Source organism: Macrobrachium nipponense, chromosome 9 (genome assembly GCF_015104395.2).
Source record: "Macrobrachium nipponense isolate FS-2020 chromosome 9, ASM1510439v2, whole genome shotgun sequence".
Classification (NCBI taxonomy): domain Eukaryota; kingdom Metazoa; phylum Arthropoda; class Malacostraca; order Decapoda; family Palaemonidae; genus Macrobrachium; species Macrobrachium nipponense.
In genome coordinates, this window is record NC_061110.1 from 28,853,616 (window position 1) to 28,874,864 (window position 21,249).

At 38.9% G+C, this 21,249-nt stretch overlaps 1 protein-coding gene across 3 annotated transcripts in view; it reads left to right on the forward strand.

The window, feature by feature from the left end:
- Positions 1-21,249, forward strand: part of LOC135217903 (ras GTPase-activating protein-binding protein 2-like) — a 53,602-nt gene that overhangs the window by 10,074 nt on the left and 22,279 nt on the right. The window contains exons 1-2 of one of the 3 annotated variants that reach the window (XM_064253939.1): positions 9,332-9,488; positions 17,712-17,821. In XM_064253939.1, the coding sequence (XP_064110009.1) occupies positions 17,727-17,821 (95 nt within the window). In that variant the 5' untranslated portion in view covers positions 9,332-9,488; positions 17,712-17,726. Of the gene's footprint in view, positions 1-9,331; positions 9,489-9,533; positions 9,643-17,711; positions 17,822-21,249 lie in introns of those variants that run through there. The other 2 variants (XM_064253940.1, XM_064253941.1) reach the window with 2 other exon arrangements.

The window sequence follows — 21,249 nt, forward strand, 5'->3', positions numbered from 1 at the left end:
ACTTTGTCTTTATTAAAATAATATAGTATTTTCCCGATGTACACCAGACCCCAGCTCGAGGTGTAATATAATGAAAGTCATCCTTTCCTTGTTTTTTTGCTGGACAACGGTGTCTTTCATTCATTTTGCTTCTGAGATGGAGAGATCACAGTAACATGGACGGTGTATGGTAACGTTGGCTCCTATTTCTGTTTTTAGCATTTCAAGCGAAGGCGCAACACATTACTAACCTAATACTATTCTCCTTGCATTTTAATACATTTCCATCAATTTGTTGATTTGTTAATTTAATTTTTCCTCTTTTAATAAGTAGGGTGTCTCCTTTCTGTTTTTCCCTTTACCTCGTCTTCTTTTTCCTAATGAACGCCGTATTCTTTGGAAGCTTGAATTTCATGTCAATGGACCCTGTAGGCTTATTCCAAATAAATAGATTTGATCTCTCCCATGTATACCAACGTAATATATATATATATATAATATATATATATATATATATATATATATATATATATATATATATGTGTATATATATATATATATATATATATATATATATATATATATTATATATATATCTCGGTAAGTACGAAGATCCTTCACTGAAACAATCCCTAGAAAATCATGGGTGCCCACTATGTAGCATTTAGCTTATGTTAATATTGCAATTTATATGCAAGTTATATGTCCTTGAGATATTAATAATATCATCTTAAAGCAATCTTCTGTTAAATAGACCACGAAACAACCCTTTGCTGTAATCGGGATGACGTTGTATATTAGTTCTTAACTTTCTTCTGAACTCATTAATGTATGAAAATGAAGTCTTGCAGAATTTGTTTATCAAACTTTTCTTACTAATGAATCGAAAATATTCGGATATCGAACGAGCTATTTTTGTCCGTAAATTAACCTTTCTCATTATCTGCTGCTCTAGAGATGCCTCCTCGCCTACAAACAAACAAACACACATACTCATTCAAACACCTACGTGTGTGTATGTACTACGTAGGTATATATAAGATTTGAATGATGCCAGAATGGATGTGGTTAGTCTAATTATGGCAGGGCTTGTGACAGGGATTGTATAGGACAAGATCTAAATACGGAGTCTCTTCTTTAGGTCTTGCCGTAGGATGTAAATAGGGTAATTACGAAGTCAAGGAATGAAGAGGTCCTAAGAGTTGATGGGGTTGTAGGTGAGGTGCTGTAGCGTGGACGTAAAATTGCAATGAAATGGCTGACCACGAAGAGTAATGGGTGCTGCTCTGGCTTGCGATCTACGCATCAACTACTCCGAACTCCGAAGTGCCTAGGCCCTAGTACTAAACACCGGATGGTAAATGTCTTGTGAAGTAGACGGTCGACGAAGATATCGTTTATTAATATAATTTGTCGCATACAATATAGAAATGAGTGTATATAATACTTCGACGTCCCAAGGATCCTCCGCAAAGTTTAGTACTAACACCTCATCTCGGATTAAGTGACGCGTTATAGATAACAAGTAGCACCGAGTCATGTACCTACATCTGTTCTGGATGTGGGACAGGTTCTAAAAATATGGGCTAGAGGAGTGATTGTTATCTGTATGATGGTAATTATGAGAATTATGATGACATGGTATAATTGTATAAGCATATGCTAGGGAAGATATATGAGAAGATTTTGATCGACATTGTAATTCACATGACTGAAGGACTGACCGGGGAAGAACTATTGACTAAGAAGAAAGTGTATGGAAGAGGTGTTAGTTATGGAACAATTGTAGAAGATGCGTGAAAACAAACAAAATGTTGAACGTGTCATATTTTGACCGAGAGAAACGCTGATGATGGAATAGGTAGATGCAGTGCAGAGGTTACTGAGTGAATGGTTTCGAACGTGATTTGTTAGGAGCAATTTATAACGAAAGCAAAAAGTAAGTAAAAATGTGTAGACAGAGAAGCGACTACTTGTATCGAAGTAGGCTGTTCAGATTTTGTGGACAAAAGTAAACAAGAAGTTAGCGAAAATCGTGGAATAAGAAAACAGGACTTCAATGGAGTGCCGAGTAACCGACATTTAAATGCAAGTTGTTACTTTTTGCCTATAAGGCTCCATTATCCATTATATAAGCAATGTAGTTTCTCTGTAGAGTCACATTTCTCCTGATGATATTCATGAGTTACTGACTGAAATATCCGTCGGCATAAAAATAGATAACTGGCGCCGCGTAGCAACAATCTTTGTCGTTTCCTTTAAAACTTCTTCTTTGAAGATAAGTACAGGAAACTGAAGACGTGTAGCATTAAGATAATTGATGTCACATACACATCAGCATTTACTACGTGTTGCTTATGATGAGAAGGACTGAGACCAACAAGCAAACACACACGCGTATATATATATATATATATATATATATATATATATATATATATATATAAATAATATATATGTGTGTGTGTGTGTGGGGGGGGGGGGTGAAGGCGAAAATTTTCTTTCCAAAAGGAACTAAACATATGCATATATTTGTAATTTCTGACATCTGGTCCAGTGGAGAGTTTTTTCCTTGTTATTTTTACGGAAATTTTCTCTTTTTATTCAGACATGCTTTGGCAACATCAACAACTCTTCCTTTCATGTTCGTGGACTTGTTTCCTGCCATTTCCCATTCGCTTTTTATATAAGTTGTGTATATCTTAGTTTTACCAGACCACTGAGCTGATTAACAGCTCTCCAAGGGCTGGCCCGGAGGATTAGATATTTTTACGTGGCCAGGAACCAATTGGTTACCTAGCAACGGGATCTACAGCTTATTGTGGGATCCGAACCACATCGAGAAACGAATTCCTATCACCAGAAATAAATTCCTCTGATTTCGCGTAGGCGGAGCAGGGAATCGAACCCGGGCCATGAGATTAGTAGTCGAGCACGTAACCGGCTCGTACAACGAGGAACTATTCCATAAACTGTCCCGAAAAATCGTGACTGCTGCTGCTTCGTTTAATATACTCTGTCGTATCACTTCCCAAAAGGGTAATTAACTGACAGTGTTACCAACGCTGTCGGTAAACTGTTTACTGGGTTACCTGTGAACAGACAGGAGGGGATTAATGAAGAATGACCCTGGTCGACCGCGTAAAATGGCCCATGGCCTGATTTACAGCTTGCAAACCAAGGGCAGTTAAATATTAAGTACGACTGTTAATATATACAATTTACTTGAAGAGAAATTTCATTTCATTTATTGAATGTTTGAGGTATTCTGAGTAATCTTCATCACAGTTTGTGTCAAGATATTTTTAAGATATATATATATATTCTTACCCTCACTATCTATAGAAAAGTTATTTTACAGCTTTGACCTACAGGATGCATTTCTAAAACAAAATGAATGACACTGTTAGGTAATTAGGTTACTGGTATACCACCATTAAAAGGAAGTTAATACTAAACTGAAACTATTAAACACGAAGATGGATGGTCGAACGTTCTTTTCTGATAACTGATCTCTTCTTGAAGTATTTTTTCCATTACCTTCTGTTACTACTTTCAAATGAATACCGTGTTCTTTAGAAGCTTGAATTTCAAGTCAATGCCCCCTGTAAGCTTGTTCCTATGAATAGGGGTCACCCTCGGATAAATAAGAATGATTATTATCAATATTTGTTATCCCCAGTTTCAGTACTTTCCATTATTCATGTTGGTCTATGGTACTAATTTTCACTTTTCATTAATTTTTGGACGATTACTGCATCCTTCCATCCTTTTATAGTTCCCTTTTCTGCGGACTTCTTCAGGCCCAACTTGGCCAAGCATTTGTAAATATCACCCACTCATTTCATACGATGGGAATCTATGCAGTAATTATGGTTGATATTTTAGTAAGTGCCGGCAAGAGGTTTGCAGTCGACGTTTCTCTCCTCTAGGCCTGCACATTGGAATCTATTTCTTTCCTCTTTTCTATTGATTTTTACTTTTTCACATTTTCCTGTTATCTAATTCAATTTTTACTTCTTTTTTCCGTGCTAGTTACTTGCCCATTATAATTTTACTATTACACTGCTAAGGACATGGCCGTTCGTAGTATATTTATTCTTTAGGGCATTTTCAAGATTTTCTGCTTCATAAATTGTTTTTTCCGCATTTTTTTTTTTTTTTTTTTACTCTCACAAAAATTTGTTGATTTCTTCTGCCAGGTCTTTATGAAAGTGTTCATATTCATTTTCTTCCTCTTCCGCTTCTTCTAATCATCATTTTTACCACTGACTGCTCGTTTATTTACAATTGATCTAAATCTTGTTTGTTACCCTCTTTCAGTTCCGCCTCCCTTCGTTTTAAGGTTTAAATTTGTTTCCTCTTGTGTTATTATCTCACTCTGACAAGGCAAAGTTCGAGTTCCACTTAGATCTCATCCTCTCTTATTTGCAGACAGGATGTTTTGACTCTAAGCTATCTCTGTATAGGATAACGCTGATGCACTGAAAGCCAAACCCAGGAAATGTGATGCATTTTAAAAACTGTTATCTCTCTCTCTCCTCTCTCTCTCTCTCGCCACTCCCTCGACATGATCACGCTGGTAGGCAATCCAATAGAGACAGAGGAAGGAAAATAGTCTAAAAGACGTCGAAACAATCCAAGTTTATCACTGCACTGCCACACTCAGAGTATCAAGCGAGGGTGACAAAGATCGCCTGAGGGTGGTTGTGATAGAGAAGCGGGTAATTCTGAAAGGTAGAATCGTCAGTTGACTACAACATGAATATACAGTATGTTAAGGTGGGGTGCATTTAAACAGTTAGTATGTTGTTGTTATCATTGGTACTATAAGCCAAACTTCAACTCTAGCTGGGAAAACACAATGCTGTATACAAGCCCAAGCGTGACAATGGGTTATATAACGTTTTTAATTATAATAATTATTATTATTCAGAAGATGTAACCTATTTATATGGAACAAGCCCACGGGCTCCATTGACTTGAAATTTAAATTTCCAGAGAATATGGTGTTCATTGGGAAGAAGTAAGAGGAAGTAAACGGAAATATAGATCCCACTTATCAAATAAAGAAAAAATAAATGAATAAATGAACCAATTGATAAAAATGTATTAAAATGCAGTACATAAAAACTGAGAAGTTAAAGATGAACTATGGAGGAAAAATAACAACGATAATTATATGATATACATAACAAGAAATATGGTAAATAATAAAGTAGAATAACTAAAAAAGTAAAAAAAATTACTCTGAAGAACTGCAGTTCCAAAGACTCTTCCACGGGGCTAGGAGATCATCCCACAGTTTAGTCACAGAAGGAATACAATTGCCAAAAAGCAGCTCGGCACTGACCTCGGGGAAGAAAAGGCAAGATTGTTAACTTTAACTGCATATCTTGCATGGACATTTCTCTTCGAACGGTCGGCGTAAGAGCCAGTTTTTAAGTTAAGATCTATACGTTGGTGTTATTTGTCGTTCCGCGGAAGAAGAAGACGAAGGGGAGCGGGAGGAGGCAGAAGCTAGAACGAAAATTACATTTGATGCTGGACGACAACCGCAAAGAAAATGGTGCCTTCTGAACAATCTATCGAAGTGAAGCTAAAAGACCCAATTGTCAAGAACGTTCGGCAAAAATGTAATCGAATTATTCCAGAAGTAGACAACCGAAGACGTGAGTACTACGCGGTGGGCATTTGCAAAGTTGAACAAATAATAAAATGAGCAGAAAAAAAGGAAAATAACCTCCTCATTCAATGCATCCAGGATATTCAACCTAATGTGGAAACTGAAAGGCGCTTGAGAAAAAGTGAAGCCCGGGTAAAAGACGGAAGGAATATTCAGCGACTTATTGAGTGGCAAACGAATGGGACCCTCTAGTCTAGATCAGTGGTTCGCATTTTTTTTTTTTTTTTTTGTGTGGTTGGGGCTCGTGTGGCCTGTAGTACCCTTTCCCCATAAGTCAGAATGTCATTCCCCCCTCCACTCCAACCAACCCTTTTCAAACTTATCTTCCTCGAAAGGTGCATTCCGAACAATGTACAACAAAATACTAACACAAACACACAAGGAGAGAAAGTCCTCCCAGTAGTACTACCTGTCAAAATGTGGTCACACTTCCCCGGCCCGGAAGCTCTGAAATTCCCCTCCTGGATTCTTGTGTCTACTTGATCCTGCTACAAATGTCAGAATTAGAGGAAACAACCGAGATGCCTTATTTATATAAAAACCTTCTGCTTCCTCACCAACTGACTATCAGTATCTGATACAAAATTTTCCTGGAAATTTGAAAGTCATTCTTGTAAAACCAAAATGATCAACCACAAGAACTAGTAGACAGAGTGATATTTATCCATTCGCCGCTATAAACATTCTTTTTACAAATTTTAAAATATGGTTAGTACGCAGTCTTTCGAACTTTCTACCTATGCAACGGCAGAACTACTATGGGTGTAAGAAGTTCAATATACCAGAACTTAGTGGGGTTCTTCCCGATTACGCTTTAGTTAGGCAAGATGAGGTTAGATTGGAGTGTCTCCAAAAGAAGGACCTGATTGACGATGATGATGATTATGAAGGCGCAGAAATCCACAGTGATGTAAGTGTAAATATATATTTGCACTAGACAGTACATATAAACGAGAGCTTTCGAGAACCTGGTCAATTCTCCTCAATCTGAGCCAGATTGAGAGAATCGAGCAAATTCTCGAAAGCTGTCCTTCATATATATATATATATATATATATATATATATATGTGTGTGTGTGTGTGTGTGTGTGTGTGTGTGCGTGTATATATATATATATATATTATATATATATATATATATATTTATATATATTCGCCATTTTAGTGACTCGTGCTATTATGAGATATTTTTTTTATGAATGATGACGTAAAGACGAAAAAGAAAAAAATCCAACACACAAGAAAAAAAACTCTTCAGTCATATGTTGCAGCCGCAAATCAAATTGCAAAACGACTGCAAAAGATGACTGCTCCGTGACAGAGCTTGCAGTTAAACAAAACTTTTAAAAAACGATGTAAGGAAATTCGTATATAAAGCCAAGCACTTCGTAAATTTCAGCCATTCAGTGTTTTAGACAGCGGAAAGAGGGGGTTGGAGTAGTTGAACAGCAAGGATGAAGAATAAAGCAAAATAGGTTAAGATTTGGTTGCAGCTCGGAGACACTGCAAACAACCTTTATAAATGCCTACAGTGCACTACGTGAGGTGCGCTGACGACACTACACCACCTGCTAGTTAATCGAATCATTGACGTGAGGACCTGAGGGTTGCTGAATTAGAATAACTTGGTATTCGCGTGTTAAAATGTCGTTTTTCCCATGTCATAGTGTTGTTTGGTCATTTTCCTAACTTCTGCACATATGCAAGTACAATTTCGATAACCCCTGTACTTTGTCCCCTACAATATTTTATTGTTAATGTCGGCTGGAAGGGTCTCTCAGAATTGTTACTTTGTTTGGTTTTATGTACAGCCCTCCACAGGAATGATTCCCTCTCTGGCGGGCCCTTGTACGTTTTCTGAATAAGTTGCTTCTTATGTGTGTGTATATATATATATATATATATTATATATATATAATATAATAATATATATATATCTATAAGTTAATTGTCTTTCAGTGTTTACTCATCAGTATCGTAGCTTCTGCAGAAAAGGAGAGTCTTTAGTTCTCTTTAAAATTTGCATTCTTCTTGTATGATCTTCACTTCAAGAGGTATTTTGTTGTATAGTGTTGGAGAAAAATGTTCAAATGTCCTCACCCGACTTGCATACAATTTGTTTTAGGTTCAAAGAGCCTATATATGCTTCAACTGCATGTTTGATCAAAGTATCCATTTAATGTTTAAAAAACTTAAGCAGTTTCTTAAATATGATGATTCGCCAACTTCTAGTGCTTTAAAGACTGTAAGAAGTATTATGTATTCTATTCTTGCTTTTACTGGAGCCAATGTAGCTCGATTAGTGCCGGGGTTATTCTGTCACGGTAACGCAGTCCTTTTATAAATCTAGCTGCTCTATTTCGCATTCCTTGCCATTTTCTTAGTAGATAGGGTTTCATTCATTTGATACTACTATGTGTAACGGTCAGAGCTGACTTCCATACGTTATTGGTCATATTTTTCTTGTTTGAAGTGAAGAATGGAAACTCTCTCAAATGAAGAACAAGATCTCAATCACAAATCGAAAACCACCGCAGGGGAAAAGTCCCGCCAGTGTACATCACCCAGTACATTGCATTGTAGGCATCACTTGTGGTTCTTAGCAACCTTTTCATTCCTTTAACCATATCCCCGTTCTTTTTCTCATTTTCCATCTTACTCTTCACCCTCTCTTAAAAATAGTTTCGACATTGTTATTAGCGCTGATTAACTTCATAGTACGTCTCAGTGCTTAGCCGTCGGCCCAATGTTGTATTCTAATCCAATCCAACAAATCAAAATGCTTTCAATCAAGTTTTAAACTGGCTTCTTTTACGTAACAGATTTGATATCTCTTCCTATTTTATGGCGCAGCAGCATTTAACTGGTTGAAATGTTAATTTTGACGTCAATCGAGAATGTTCTAATTGAATATGTAGACTGCAGTGTTTAAATGTCGCCAGAGAGGAAACCACTTGGCAATGGACCCATGAATAGATGTAAAGAAATGCGGTGTAGTAATTCCTGAGTATTCCTCTGAGGTTGATTTCTGAATAAAGATCCCACAGTCTGTGACATACATGAAAAGAACGGTTTCTAACAGCAAAAAAATCAGGTTAGATAAGCGTACTGAAGTACGTGGATGTATTTATCGCTGTGTATTGCCTTTACCAGAATTTCATTACTGGATATTTTTTCTTATTTTCACATGCCAATGTTTTTTTTATTCAATGTTTGTCTGTAGGGGTTGCAAAATGTATGAACATTAAACAATTGACACTAGTCGTTAAATGTTTTTCCGTTTTATAGCTGTTAGTTGTACAGCATTTTGTCTCGTTGAAAGGCTACAGATTGCTCGTGTATTTATCATTTGCAAGTGAATCTTCTTAACTAAAGTGAAGGGCTATTCTAACAGGAATGAATAAATGCCCTTCAAAACCACCACTACTAACCATGTGAGTATATGATGATGTTAGTAAAAAAATTACCTTAAATCAATTCAAGCACATTTCCTTGAGTCTTACGGCCTCGTTTGTTCGTATTAGTTGCGCTTCAATGAAAAGGGAAAGGAAAATAATGTTAATCACAAAGCCTACGTAAGAAAACGCAAACAGATGGAGACCACGGCCAACCAAAATTTGAACGTGGCGGGCGAGGCGAGAGAACCTCGTTCCCAAAACGGCTGAGTGGAAGAGAGCGAGGGAGACCGCATGGCCGCATTTTGGGTCGAGAGACTGTCTGTATGCGCCCTCGCCATTACGCATCCACTACAAACAGCAGCCATTATTATCGAAGGGAGAAATAACGTTATCTCTTTCGGCAAATAACATCACTCGCTCGTTAAGTACGTAAATTTTTCTGTTTTTGGCGTCTTTTGTGCGAAGATTGTGCTCAGAGAAGCGTTAAAAGCTTGCCGTGGGGTTTTTTGGAGGAAAAATAGTGACAAAATGAGCATAACAAGTTACCGGTGTTGATGTCGATTGGTGTGCAAGTGTCAGGTTGGTGTTTTCTTTGTGTGTTTAGGTTTGGAAGTTGCACTCGCTACGAAGCCCTTTTGTTGAATTTGGGGTCAATTTCGCAGTGGGATATCGAAATTAATTCATTTGCCAGCTCTCTGGCCTATAAAATTGCAGTGTTTTGGTACTCGATGGAGAAATATGAGTCCGGGTACCTGGGAGCCTGAACATTTTCCCGATCCGTTATTCCCCCGCTTTCCATCACTCATAAATCACTGCAAATTGCCGTTTAATTCGGAACAATTGGTCTTGTGAAGAATGAGATATCTGGAAGAACCTTGAAGTTCTTTGTTGTCCCCTTTGTGACGATTGGAGCAGCGTAAACGTGGTGTAGAGCATGTCGCCTTGTCCCAGACACGTTTCTTGGGTGGCAATGAAATTTCCTCTCATTAATACGTTTTAGGATTTGGCGGTTTATGAACGTGGTGAAATATATATATTTGAAGTCGCTTTACGATAAGAGTTCTTTATATTCGATAGTAGAAAGGTAACAATCTAAGCGGAAGCGCCATTATGCAAGTGAGTAGACGCGGTCTACTCTTACTCATGTACCCAATAATGTATTTGCATTGGGAATAATTAAATTTTTTTTGGCCCCTGAAATAATTACTGATACTTCAGTCGTCTCGAATCGTTTTGGGCTCGTATTTCGGCCGCGAACCTCTTGATTTGTTGTTGACTTGCCTATAGGGTATAACCACCTCATTCTTGGCCCCGTACGGCAGTAAAACTCTAGGAGAAATTAATTTCCAAGGTAAAAGCAGACGCGGAGTCATTGCTTTGAATTACTAAAGCATACACTGGATTTTTTAGGGGGGAAACTGGAAAATCCACCATTAAAAAGCATGTAAGCAACCACAACCAACCTAACCTATCCTAGGAACTGTATTCATAATCTGACTGTGGCCACCCTCCATGCCTATGCTAACCCCAAGTGCCATAGTAATGCGAGAATGCAACCTACCTTAGTTACTTTAATTTCTAAAATTGAAAGTAACTTATTAATGAGTTACTTTAATTTCTAAAATTGAAAGTAACTTATTAATGTAAGAAGAGTTTTGCATGGAGATTTTGCTTATTTTGCTTATTTGCAAACTGAAATTTATTGACTGATCAATAGTAAAGAATGGATTTAGATGATACAATGCTGTGAGGTAACTTGAAAAATTAACCGGAATATGAAATATTTATATACTTGTTTTTACACACAAAAGCTCTGCACGATGCCATGTTAGAGTCCCCATGTTAACTAGGCTACTGTGCTTCCTGAGGATGAATATTAAAACATACACAATGAGGTGGTAAATTTCTCACATTTGTGTATTTCTCTTAATTATCTAACCTGACCTGGCCTACATCTTACAGGCCTAGGTGATTCACTTATTTTCTTTTTAGTTTGGTCAAAAAAATTTAATTAATCTGTAGGTAAATCTAGTGGAGAGCTCTAGCATATCATTACCAAAGTTAATAGTTTACTCTAAACCTAGAAATTTAAGTTGAAAAACCTGCATTGAAACAGCTTGGTTTTTCCTCCAGCAGTGTGGAAAAAATACAGGAGCTATACATTTTACTTCTGTGCCAGTCTGAGCCCATTCCCTCAGAATATGGTATATTTTCACAGCTTTGGCTAGTTCATTGTGACTTGATGGTCGAGTTAACAGTGTTATTGACCAGTCCAGCTGCCAGAGGGCCGAAGCCGTCTAGAAACCTCTGGGCTTCCTAAACAATTTTCAGGTGTAACTTACAGAAGAATAGGGATCGGTACAATGCAGACGCCATTTTATCTACCAGTAATGATACTCTAAAGCATAAAACAAAAAATTTCTCAGATTAATTCATTGGGCTAGAAGATAACTACTCAACTGGCTCCGGCTTCGAAGTTTACAGGCTGTTACATAAAGTAAACTTACAAGTTGCAGATTAAGTGGGTAAAATATTACTTTAAACCGTAGTTCGGTAATTCTACAGAAGAGCTCCTCACAGAGATAATGTTTATCACAGTCATATTTAATTGAGCATGATTGAATAGCTAGAAGTAAATAGGGCAGTGCAGTTGAGATAATTTGAGAAATTGGTAAAACTGGTAAAACTTACAATAGTAGTGTGGATTGATTCCCGTCAGTTGCTGACTGGGACAGGTTGCTGCCTTTTTGGGGTTGTCTAGGGGGCGAAGGCCCACTGGCTAGGTCTAGGTTTGGTAGGTAAGATCTCCTTAGGTTAGGACCCAGCATTTTGGGAAAGGGTTGGTCTATTCATGTAGTACAAGGAACCTGTCCCAGTCAACGAATGGTAGTAATCAGGCTTAGCAACTGTTGTAAAGTTTCACAGAGACTTACCAAGCTTTGTTTGTGCTTCTTGTGCTCATCCTATGGGCTTGCACCAAACTATCGTAACGCTTTCCTGTTTATGCTTTGTGTTCTTCCTCAAGGGCTTGCACCAGACAGTGTTGCATGCAGCTTGTCATTAGAATTATCCCATAACTAAGGAGTTGAAATTATTTGTTAACGTGTTTTGAAGATTTCTGAGTTATTTTGACATAAGATTCCTTGGAGCGGCTATATACAGTTTCGCGAGCCAACCTTACCTTCAGCCAAGGAAATTGGTTGAGGAACACAGAACCAGTGTGGTAGCAATGGTTGTGATCTAACTAAACGAACCAACCTAACCTGACTTACGGCGCGCGCGTCCTAAACTGGCTGGGGGCGAACCCCCCTCAGTACAGTAACAATGGTTATGACCTAACCAAACGAACCAACCTAACCTGACTTGAGGCGCAAAGGGACTACTTACCTGTGCGGATGGATTCGGTTGTGCGGCCCTGGAAATTGGCTTGTGAAACTGTAAACAACCCGATTCCTTCAATAGTTTCAAATAATGGACTCCCCACCCATCATATATTTAGCAGTTTTAAAGACACTAGGAAACAGTTTTTGGGACAAATACAAAACAATAAACCTAATCTTAACGAAGATCAGAACTTGCAGAAGTATTTGGGCGTTTTTGTACATCCCAGCCCTTCGCCAGTGTATTTTCCCTCACACAAATATTCTACACCAATTTCTCTGTCACACAAATATTCTACACTAATTTCTCTGCCACCCCCCCACCGTCCCTCACCACCCCCTTTATTGTAGGATATAGCCTAAGGTGGTCCACCCATCAATGTGTGTGATTTGTCAGTGTGTGCGCCTCTCATTAGCTGAGATTTAATCCTGTTTGTGTCATGTGTTTGTGCCCATTTGTGTTTCCTGCTACAGGGATGTCTCCCTTCCAGTGCCTTGTGCACCTCAAGTATCCCAGTGCATTTTTCCAGTTCAGTGGCTGCGATAAATTCCATCTTTGAAAGATTAGATTTGTTTGCCAAATTTTTTTTTTTTTATAAAACCTAAATTGCTTAATCGAAGGAACAAGTTTAGTTGGGTGATGGCTGAGAACAGAATCTGTTTTTACAATCACAGCCAGAATTCTCAATTCCCACTTAATTGGAGAACAAAAAACCAGGCTATGAGGTCCACATTCACATTTCCAGCAGAAAATAACAGAAAGATGCACTGGGATGAAAAAAATCCAGTTGGAGCCGCACTTGAATTTGCCAAAACGTGCATAGAGCTTGGATAAAATGCAAGTGGGAAATTGTGTGCATTGGTTACTATTTTAGTATGCTTTTCTTAGAAAGCATATTAAGAAGACAGAACAAAGAAAAAGCTCCGACTTTGAAAACTTCTATATTCTAGATAAAAAAAAATAATAATGGGTTTACTTTTGTAGTTATGACACCAATTTAACACCAAATTGTGGTTCATATTTATGGTAAGGAATTAATTTCAATAGATAATTGCCTCTAGTTCACTTACATTATTCTTAGGTACGTTAGCCTAACAGGAATATTGTTAGATGAGGATAATTCCCAAACCAACTAGGGTAGATTATCCTTAACCATACTTACCAATACCCACTGTTTGCACAAGGGGGTTTGACTTTGTCAGGTGGTCCCTTAAAGGAAGCCTATGTTTAAAAAGTGTGGACATTGGGCTTGAAAAGTAATCTGGTAAAACTCACCCATGGTATGCTTTGAAAGTACTACTAGCCAAGGGTTAGGCTCTTGGTCGAGTTAGTTTCCAAGTACTAGACTAAGGAAGAGCTGCTCTTGGAGATATTGTTCTGGAGTGAAATTGTTTGACTGGACAGTATAGGAAAGTGTATGTATACAATGCAGTACAGGTGAGATACCTTGAAAAGTTTATGGAAATGTGAGGAATTTACTGTCTTTTGTATATGTTTTTACATTGACAAGTTCTGAATGATGCCTTGTTTAGTACCAGTCCCTCTGGAATAAATGTAAAAACATACTCTAAACAAAAGATGGTAAATTTGTCACTTCGTAAATAGTACCGGCTATTTTGCCTCTATTGCATGGCATCATATGCAGCCTTTTCTATATTAGGTAAAAAGAGAAAAAAATTAATCTGTGTAGCTCATCCCTAGGATGTCAAAATTAATTCAGCCAGTGGAGCATATTCTAATTGGGGAACTTAATCTGCAAGACTATTTATGTAGGCTACTGTATATTCTGTATTTATTTATTTTATACCACTTGCAGAGTATGAGACACTAGGGAAGGTAGTCACCATTATTTTATTAGGCATTGGTTTGACTAACAATCCTTGTAGATTCTACCACAAAATAAGCATTGGTTAATGTCCAAGTTAATAAATGTCTGCACTAGGGTTGTGAAAAAAACTTTTTGTTTTGGATTTTTTTTTTTTTTTTTTTTTTTTTGCTTCTAGTTTTTCAACTTTTAAAGCCTGTTTCTGCGTAACTACTGGTTCCATGTAATGTAAAAACACCATACAAACAAACATCAATTTTTGAAGACCATACTTATACTAGTTACTGTAGACATGATGTTATTTAAAACACACCTTCCCTCTAGATTAGAGGAGTTATTGAATAAGTATTTATTTTTTATTTTTTTGCCATTTAATTTAAATATATTTCTCTTGATACTGAACACGTGTCGTACCATACATGCTTTTAAGGAACTGTTGCCAGTCATAGGTTCATACCTCTCAATCTGATTTATGTATGATACAAGTTTCAGCTGAACATGTTTGATACTAAACACTTATATGTCTTGTATCATACTGTTTCATGCATATTTTTTTAAGGAACTGTTGCCAGTCACTCAATTTTCATACGTCTTCCTGTTCAAATGGATGTAAATTGGAATAATTGACCTAAGTACCTCATGGTTTCAAGATATGATTGAAAATAATAAAACTTATTTGATAATTGAAAATTTTATTGTTCAAATCTCTCTGCATCCTTTGCAACAGTTTTTGTTTTTGGCGCTTCAAGCTGTACCAGACCTGTTTGTGTCGGTTCACACATATCTGGGGAATCTAGTGTGCAAGTAGGTGTAGGTGTGTCAGTGCCCACATGTCACCAAGGTGCATTTTGTCTCCTGTTTTGTCACCAAGGTGCATTTTGTCTCCTGTTTTGGCTCCCATGCATGCAGTACATGTTTGCCACTCTTATGTTTCTGAAAGTATTGTGGCTCCGAATCCCTTGTTGGTGCCTGAGTGTCAAGTGGTACTGGAACTTCCTCTTGTGCCTGAGTGCTCATTGGCACTAGTGCTCTCTCCTGCACCTGAGCACTATGCGGCACCAGCTCTTACCTGCTGCTCCTCATAGTTTGACTCCCTCTGTTGGTGTGTGTGATCATCATCTCCCTCCTGTGTGTTCTGCTGAAGAGGAGGATCATGCTGTAGAGGATTCCAGATGCTTAACAGCTTATGGGACGCTTTTGCAATTTTTCCTCGAGTTGCCACAAGTTTTTCAAGCCTGCTACTCGTTTGCCTGCTTCTACCCTTCATGTGAGCAGTGTTTCTGCAGAATAGTCTAAGCTCTCTTGTATGGCTCTACTTCAGCCAGGAAAGCCATGGGTGATGGTGAAAGTTGGCTGGCAAACAATAGGGTACAAGGGAGGTCTTATTCTCTTTCCCTCCCTGTTGCCTAACCAAGAGAAGGCATTTGTTTTATGCCACTGGGGAGTCTCGCTCTTTGGGTGTTAATGCCTACCCCCAAACTAATTTTTTAGGTCTTATAGCCTCTTCTCGGAGATGGCTTTTGCAGCTGCGAAAGTAGTTTTCCTTGGCTGAGATAGCCCATCTCCTTCGCAACTTATTCAAGATTTTCAAAGTGCTTGGCAAAAAGATTCAGGATGCTTCTTCAGGATTCAAGATTTTCGAAGTGACAAGTGTTATGGATTGGGCGATTGGTGCCCTTGGCAAGAAGATTCAGGATACTCCTTTAGGATCAGTAGCCGTTCCCTTCAATCTCTAGGCAGTCCTCTCATGCATAGACAGAGACTTTAGAGAGTTCCTGCGATCTTCCTTCCATGTTTTTGTGTGCATCCTTAAGAAATGTAAATGTGGTGCTCCTTTACTGCAAAAGGTGTTACTACAGCCCAGAAATTGGCTTTCCTTTTTTTTGTTGTATGCCCGTGACTTCCTCTTTACCCAGAATGCGGTGAATGGAATCGTGTCTGACTTACAGAAAAAGTCGACCCAGAACCTGCACACTCAATTTTTGATGTGCTCTAGGGACACCAGTATTTAGTAGTGTAGTAAGTCCTTTTTCCCTTTGCAATGGTTGCTGTTTCATGACGGCAAGCAGAGAGCACAGCCCAAGACGAGGTAATGTGTGCCTTACATCTAAAATGCATAAGTAGTCTTCCAACTTCCAACCCTACCCCTAAGGATTGAGGTCAGTCAACCCCATGCAGCAGTAGGCTCCAGACTCTTCTTTTCTGGCAGGAATGGAGCAGAAGAGGAGCAGAACAATCAATGGTAGAGGTCCTTGGGGTAGGAATCTCTATTCCCTTCATCACCTATCCGCCCTTAGCCAAGCAACCCATCACCTTGATTCAGAGTACAGAGTATTTCGCTGTGGCTGAAAAGGACTCTGCTCTCCTAAAAGAAGCAATTGAGAGAGTAGAGGATTAGAATGAAGGCTTTTACTATCACCTGTTCATGGTCCCAAAGTCGTCAGGCGGATGGAGGCCAGTAGTACTAAATAACAGCGCATTGAATGGCTTCGTACGTATTAAAGACAACGTTGAGGAGGAGACAAATCTGTCAATTCTTGCTTCCATTCACAAAGGTGACTGGATTTTATACACCCAGAAACGCTCCTTCCATGGCCCACCTCGTGACTACACCCCGTACAGAGCACCCAAGCAGAGCATCCTGTGTTCTCTTGTGACCCTTTCTGCTTTTATGCTCATTCTTTTTGTGCTTTTTTTGTATGTTGAGTGCAATTGCTAAATAACCCATCATGGGGCCAAAGAAAGTTTCAAGTAGTAGCTCTTCTGTAAAAAAAAAAAAAAAAAGGCAAGAAATACTGTAGAATTAAAAAAAAAAAAAAAAAAAAAAACAATTGGGGACGTGTTGGAGGATGTTGCATGCTGATCTCGGTGAGAATATGCCTAAAAGAAGTGTTGCTGTTACTGAATTTAAGGCCAGCATAGGCTGGTTTGAAAAATTTAGAAAGTGAACGGGCACCCTAACAAAAATGTAATCTGTCTCCATGTTTAATTACAATGTTGTGTATAAAATTTAAGCAAATTTTAAGTAAAGCAAGAATGTACCCCGCTTAAAAAAAAGTCCTTGAAATTTACAAGAAATTTAAAGTTCCCACACAAGTGGTATGATATGCATCTAGGAGTAAAGGGGAAAAAAAATCATCCATGTCACCTGAAAAAGAGCAATGGTCTTGAAGCAAGGATTTTAATCCAAGAAATACCTAGTAAATAGGAAATAATCTGGATAACCTACCAAGCAGCTTCCCCTTCTATTTTCCATTCATTACTTTCATATCAGCATTGATATGGATTGTTCCTCTGGCAAATCAACATCCACAGAAGACTGGAAGGTTATTTAGTTTTAAATAATTTGAGTAGTTGTTCTTCACATTACTGTATTTGGAATTGGGATATGAATGAGGAATATTCTTTAGTGTGAAAATTAATTAGAATTTTTTTGTTACAGGAGTTTTAACAGAGGATGGTCATGGAAACTCCATCACCGCAATGTGTTGGCCTTGAGTTTGTGCGCCAGTACTACACGGTGCTCAACAAGGCCCCCATGCACCTTCACCGGTGAGTATTCTTTTTCAACGTTTAATCAGGGAGAGGTAAACACTGCTAGTTTTATGATGTGCCTTTTTTTTTTTTTTTTTTGCATCCTCTAGGTTTCAGTATTTCAATTGACAGTTTTGTTGCGAACAGTTATTGGTTTTTATAAGATATGTTTTATATATAATTTTATATACAGTAAAGACCCAGTCCTCAACCGTACTAGAACTAAATAATTTGATTTCAATGTGAATTTTTGAATAAATTTAGCATCAGAGCTCAAAGAAAAAACTGGAATCTGACCCAGTGAATTGCATAGTGTTAGTAAACATAGGTGGTTTGATCAGTTGCCGCCAGTTGCCGTTGTTCTCATGCTCACATGCTCAGTCCTTTAGGTATGACCTGTCTTATTTGGCCAACCACACCTTTTTAGGGAAGTGAGGACTGACCCTGACTCTTCATGTCAGTGCTTCTTTGGAAACACACAGGAACAGTTCATTTCCTTGGCCTAAAAAGCCGATTTAGTTTCTGAGTTAGCTTAGTTTGCCAGATTTTGGCACTGGATCAGGTCTGTGTCAGCTATCATGGCCTTATGTTGACCCAGCCTATGTACTGCTTAGTATTTCCATACAGATGGCAATGTGTTCATGCACCTGTTCACCTCAGGCTTGTGTTAGGGCCAGCCTTTTTTGGAGAAGAGCATGCTGGAAGTCATATAAAGTTAATTCTCCATACTTCTGATCCTCTTGATGTTCCATATTCCCTGAGCTGGGAGTTAATCCTTCTTAGTGGTTGGTTGGTTGGTTGATGGCCACCACCTTTTGGCAATAGTACCTCTGAACACTTGCCTCCAATGCTGCCTCTCGGGGAGTGCAAATTAAGTAGTGTTAGGGAAGTAATTTTCTACTAGGTATTGAAAGTTGGATTATGTAAGGGATTGAGAGAATTAAGTATTGAAAGTTGATTTATAAAAGGGATTGAAAGAATTAAGTATGCCCCTTGGGAGTGCAAATTCATGACAGTTAGTAATTTTCTACTAGGTATTGAAAGCTGAATTTTATAAAGGATTGAGAGAATTAAATATAAAGATGTGTCGCATATGTAGTCGTGAATGTTTTCATCATTAAAACAACAAGTACCAGATTTGCTGTCAATTGTCAATCTTCATTCACTATATTGATAGTTGCAAAATTTAAGATAAATTTCAGATTTTGCATAGCTAAGAGCTTCCTACCTACGACAGCCTAAAAATGTTCAAATTTGTGGTAGTGCTATTCCGGTTCAGATGTAGTTAATATGCCCCTCCCGCTACTGGGTCTGAGAGAGGGAACAACCTGGCAGAGAGCTTCAATTAATTTTCTGCCGGCTCCTGGCCAACATTGGTGGTTTTAGGCAGCCATCTTCATGGTATTTTGTTGGTGAATTGGGAGTTCTATGTGAAGTACAGGCAGTCCCAGGTTTACGAAGGGGGTGCCTTTCTTGAGATGCATCATAAGCTGAAAATGGTCGTAAACTGGAAAATTGTGAAAAGTGGAAAAATCCTAAGAAAACCGTACTTTCAATGCTTTGGGTGTAGTGAAAACGATGTAAACTGCATTTTTATTGGTGGTTTCTTAAAAAAACCTAATAATGATTATTTTGCCTTTTTGGAGACATTTCTTCTGTTGGATTGGCATTGTAACCATTGTAACCCTGGAACGTGTCATAAACCTGGAAATAATTTCTGATTAATATAATTGAGAAGTGTCGTTACCTCAGAACGTCATTGTAAACTGGGGACTGCTGTACTCTGGTTTGTTTTTGCTGTAGCGTATTCTCTGGTTTGTTTTTGCTGTAGCGTATTCATTTCAGAATGTCTGATTCTAGCACAATGATTGTTAGTTTTTTTTTTTTTTTTTTTAAACTAACTAGATGAGCTAAATCTTGTTTTGATATACATACCAGATGTATTAAATGTAGGGGTCAGGAGTGTAAGGAGGTGGTCACTTGTAATGACAAAATGGATATTAATAGAAAGAGAAAAGCAGCTGTTAGAGCAGAAAGTAAGTCTAGCTTAGAGACTGTTCAAATTGTACATTGGTAGATGGTGCGATTGCTTCGCCTGTGATTCCTGTTTCTTCCTCAATCCTTACCCCTACTGCTCCTGTGTCACTAACTCCTGTTCCAGGTTCTCAAGCTCCTAAACTTAAAACCATTGTCAGTCTCGAGTAAAAATTTGATGTTAAAATTTTAGCGATTGCAATGATGGGAGAACTTGTTGCATCTTTTAAGGCTCTAATGGAAAAGGGCAGTATTCTACAACTTTTAAGGTCTTAATGGGAAAAGGTAATATTCTTAGTGATAGCAACAGTACGAAGTGATTGTGCAGAGGTGGCGGCTCTCTGTCCCACTGGTGCTCTTAGACAAAGGTCTCTGTCCTGCTCTCAAGCACTGGGGAAAAGATATACCAGAGGTCGAAGGGAGGCCACAGGCAGTTCCCTCCTCAGTTGTACCTGCTGGCTTGCCGAGCCCAGGTGTTGACAGGGCCGCCACTGGAAAGGCGTCTTTCGTTGCACATGGTTTATTGTCAGAGTTGGATGATTAGACTCCCAGGAAGAGGCGTCGGGAAAGTTATATTACCTTGCGACCTATCAAGAGGCATTCTGGGGATAAGTCAGAGATGCGGTATTCAGTTCCTAGCCTTCATATACTTATGCAGTTTCCCTTCTGCTACATCAGCTCCTCCGCCTTGCTTGACTTGTGATAAACCGAAGTTGTTCCGACACGGCATACAAACCTTCGTCCTTTTACAATAGGAAGGTACTAGCGGCAGCTGGATTAGGTCGTAAGCTTTCGAACAAGGGTTCGGTAGTTAACTGCTTGTCCGACAGGCGCGCGCGCGCGACTGGGAGGTAACAAACCACTTTTGCTTTCGGCCTCACAGTGGATGGACGTGTGTGTTCGACGCTCTCTGCCCGCTGCTCGTCGTTTGCTTTCTGAGTATTTGGTTGTAATTGTGTATGAAAGAGTATTGTAAGTACAATCATTCTCTCTTTGCATAATAATTACTGCCTTCAATTGAATTATGATGGAATCTCCCCTCGCCTCGCTACCCCAAGGAGACTTTGCCCGGGTATCGAAGGGCGTAAAATGTGGAAAATTCAGATCGTTCCCGGAGATTGACCCTCATATTTTGTGTGCTCGGTGTCGGGGGCGCGAATGCACCCGGGCCGAGCCCTGTGATGTATGTAATGACTGGTCGGAGGCGCAGTGGACTTTGTATGAGGGCAGGAAGAAGCGAAGGCCTGCAAAGGAGTCGTCGGAAAGCTCTCCCGCGACTCCTTTGGTGACGGACACTTCGTCTTCTTTCCTGCCGCCCGCTCAACTTCCACTTCTCGCGCCTTCCCCTTCGGGGGGGGTGTCTAGGTCCTTCTCCTCTCCTGACGTGTCGAGTGTGGAGGAGGGCGCTAGAT